Raw genomic sequence first — 1,436 nt, forward strand, 5'->3', positions numbered from 1 at the left:
ATAAAATCGTAATAAATACAAATCGTGATCGATTTCAACGTACGTTTATTTCGATTGATTCAATCTAGATTTTCACTCAAGCGATCAACGCATACGTAAAATTCACACGCAAACTATAGCACGTTCGTTCAGGCAGCAGTGTTTGAACGATGATTACCAAACTAAAAATCAAGTTTCAGCATCTTTAACAAAAATTTGATTCAAACAAATATCAACTAAATTCTAGCTAGAAACATAAGTGGCAGTTGTAGAGCAAAAATGTTCATTCAATATTCTTCAAATTAACAAAAATTACACACTTTCAGCCGTGTAAAAATTTTATACATGACGGCTAGAAAAAAATTTGAACTTGATTTTTCCTGGGTAATAAGTTACAATAAATTAAACTTGGGCGTATTGTGTTTATTTTTAAATTTAAAATATTTTTAATGAAATATGTATATTATTTTTTATTTCAAAATAAACCTTCTGCAATGTATACGTTAATTGAAAATGAGAACGGATATCTAGCATACTGTACATTAGATGTGTCAATTTTCCCATTATTTTTGCATGTAATTACGGATAAATGATGCAAAAAATTTTATTTATTCGAAATACGAGAACATCTAATCCGTGCGATGCTGTTCATTGAAAATCTTTCAATACAATTCTAGCGAACAAGCAAGTAACTATGCTGCGATTGGTAACACAATTTCGCAGTGCTGCTCAGAAAAGCGCCATCACAGCCTTGAAAACAGAACGAATGCTATAAATTCTGAATTAGCACCAACAAATTTTTTTCAAAAATCATCAATAATAACTTCATAAACAAACAAAAACATTTTCAAGTTCACATCAAGCACAGCCAAATCCCAACAACAGGCCAGCGCAAAAGCCGCCCACTAAAAAGCTTTCTCGCTTCAAAAATCTTTTCATCTGTAAATAATGATGATCAAATTGACAAAATTCAAACCATTAACGATCAAAGCAAACCTTCGACAAGTTAGCATTATTCTGGCGCAAACGTTCTTCCATCATATCCAGAGCTTCCTTTGCCTTCTCGTCCAGTGCATCGAAGTCCAAAACGCCGCCTTTTCTTTGTAATGCCATCTAAACGGACGCAATAGATCAAAGAAAAAATCATATACAGAACAATATTGATATAAGGGATACAAGTATTAATAAACTTTTAAAATTTTTTTATAACAGTTCATCAAATAGCCGCAATTGCTTACCAAAAATATAATTAAACTTCCGCCAACAGCCAATGCAATCATTTTCCCATATTTGGTGCCACAATAGCCGGTTATGCTTAAAAAATGTACACATTTTACACGTGTTCCGAGTGGTATTTTGAAATGCAGCATACAATCCGGAAGCTGTACCCAGACCATTTTTTTCCACACTGCGAATTCTGACTGACCTATCTGCCTGCTAATGAAATTACCCACCTT

At 33.1% G+C, this 1,436-nt stretch overlaps 1 protein-coding gene across 1 annotated transcript; it reads right to left on the reverse strand.

Moving 5' to 3' along the window:
• Positions 1-652: 652 nt before the first annotated feature.
• Tsp_12453 (conserved hypothetical protein) lies at positions 653-1,376 on the reverse strand. The gene is made up of 4 exons (XM_003368705.1): positions 1,218-1,376; positions 976-1,092; positions 804-884; positions 653-748 (listed from the first exon to the last, which is right to left on the reverse strand). The coding sequence occupies exons 1-4, from the start codon at positions 1,374-1,376 to the stop codon at positions 653-655; spliced, it is 453 nt and encodes a 150-aa protein (XP_003368753.1).
• Between the last annotated feature and the right edge of the window lie 60 nt (positions 1,377-1,436).

Source organism: Trichinella spiralis (assembly GCF_000181795.1).
Source record: "Trichinella spiralis strain ISS 195 chromosome Unknown Scfld2089, whole genome shotgun sequence".
Classification (NCBI taxonomy): Eukaryota; Metazoa; Nematoda; class Enoplea; order Trichinellida; family Trichinellidae; genus Trichinella; species Trichinella spiralis.

Coding starts and splice junctions, on each gene's coding strand:
- Tsp_12453 (XM_003368705.1), bottom strand. CDS start 1,376: ATGGTCTGGGTACAGCTTCCGGATTGTATGCTGCATTTCAAAATACCA. Junction 885..975: donor ATAATGCTAACTTGTCGAAG/GTTTGCTTTGAT, acceptor AAAGCTTTTTAG/TGGGCGGCTTTTGCGCTGGC. Junction 749..803: donor TGTTTTTGTTTGTTTATGAA/GTTATTATTGAT, acceptor CAGAATTTATAG/CATTCGTTCTGTTTTCAAGG.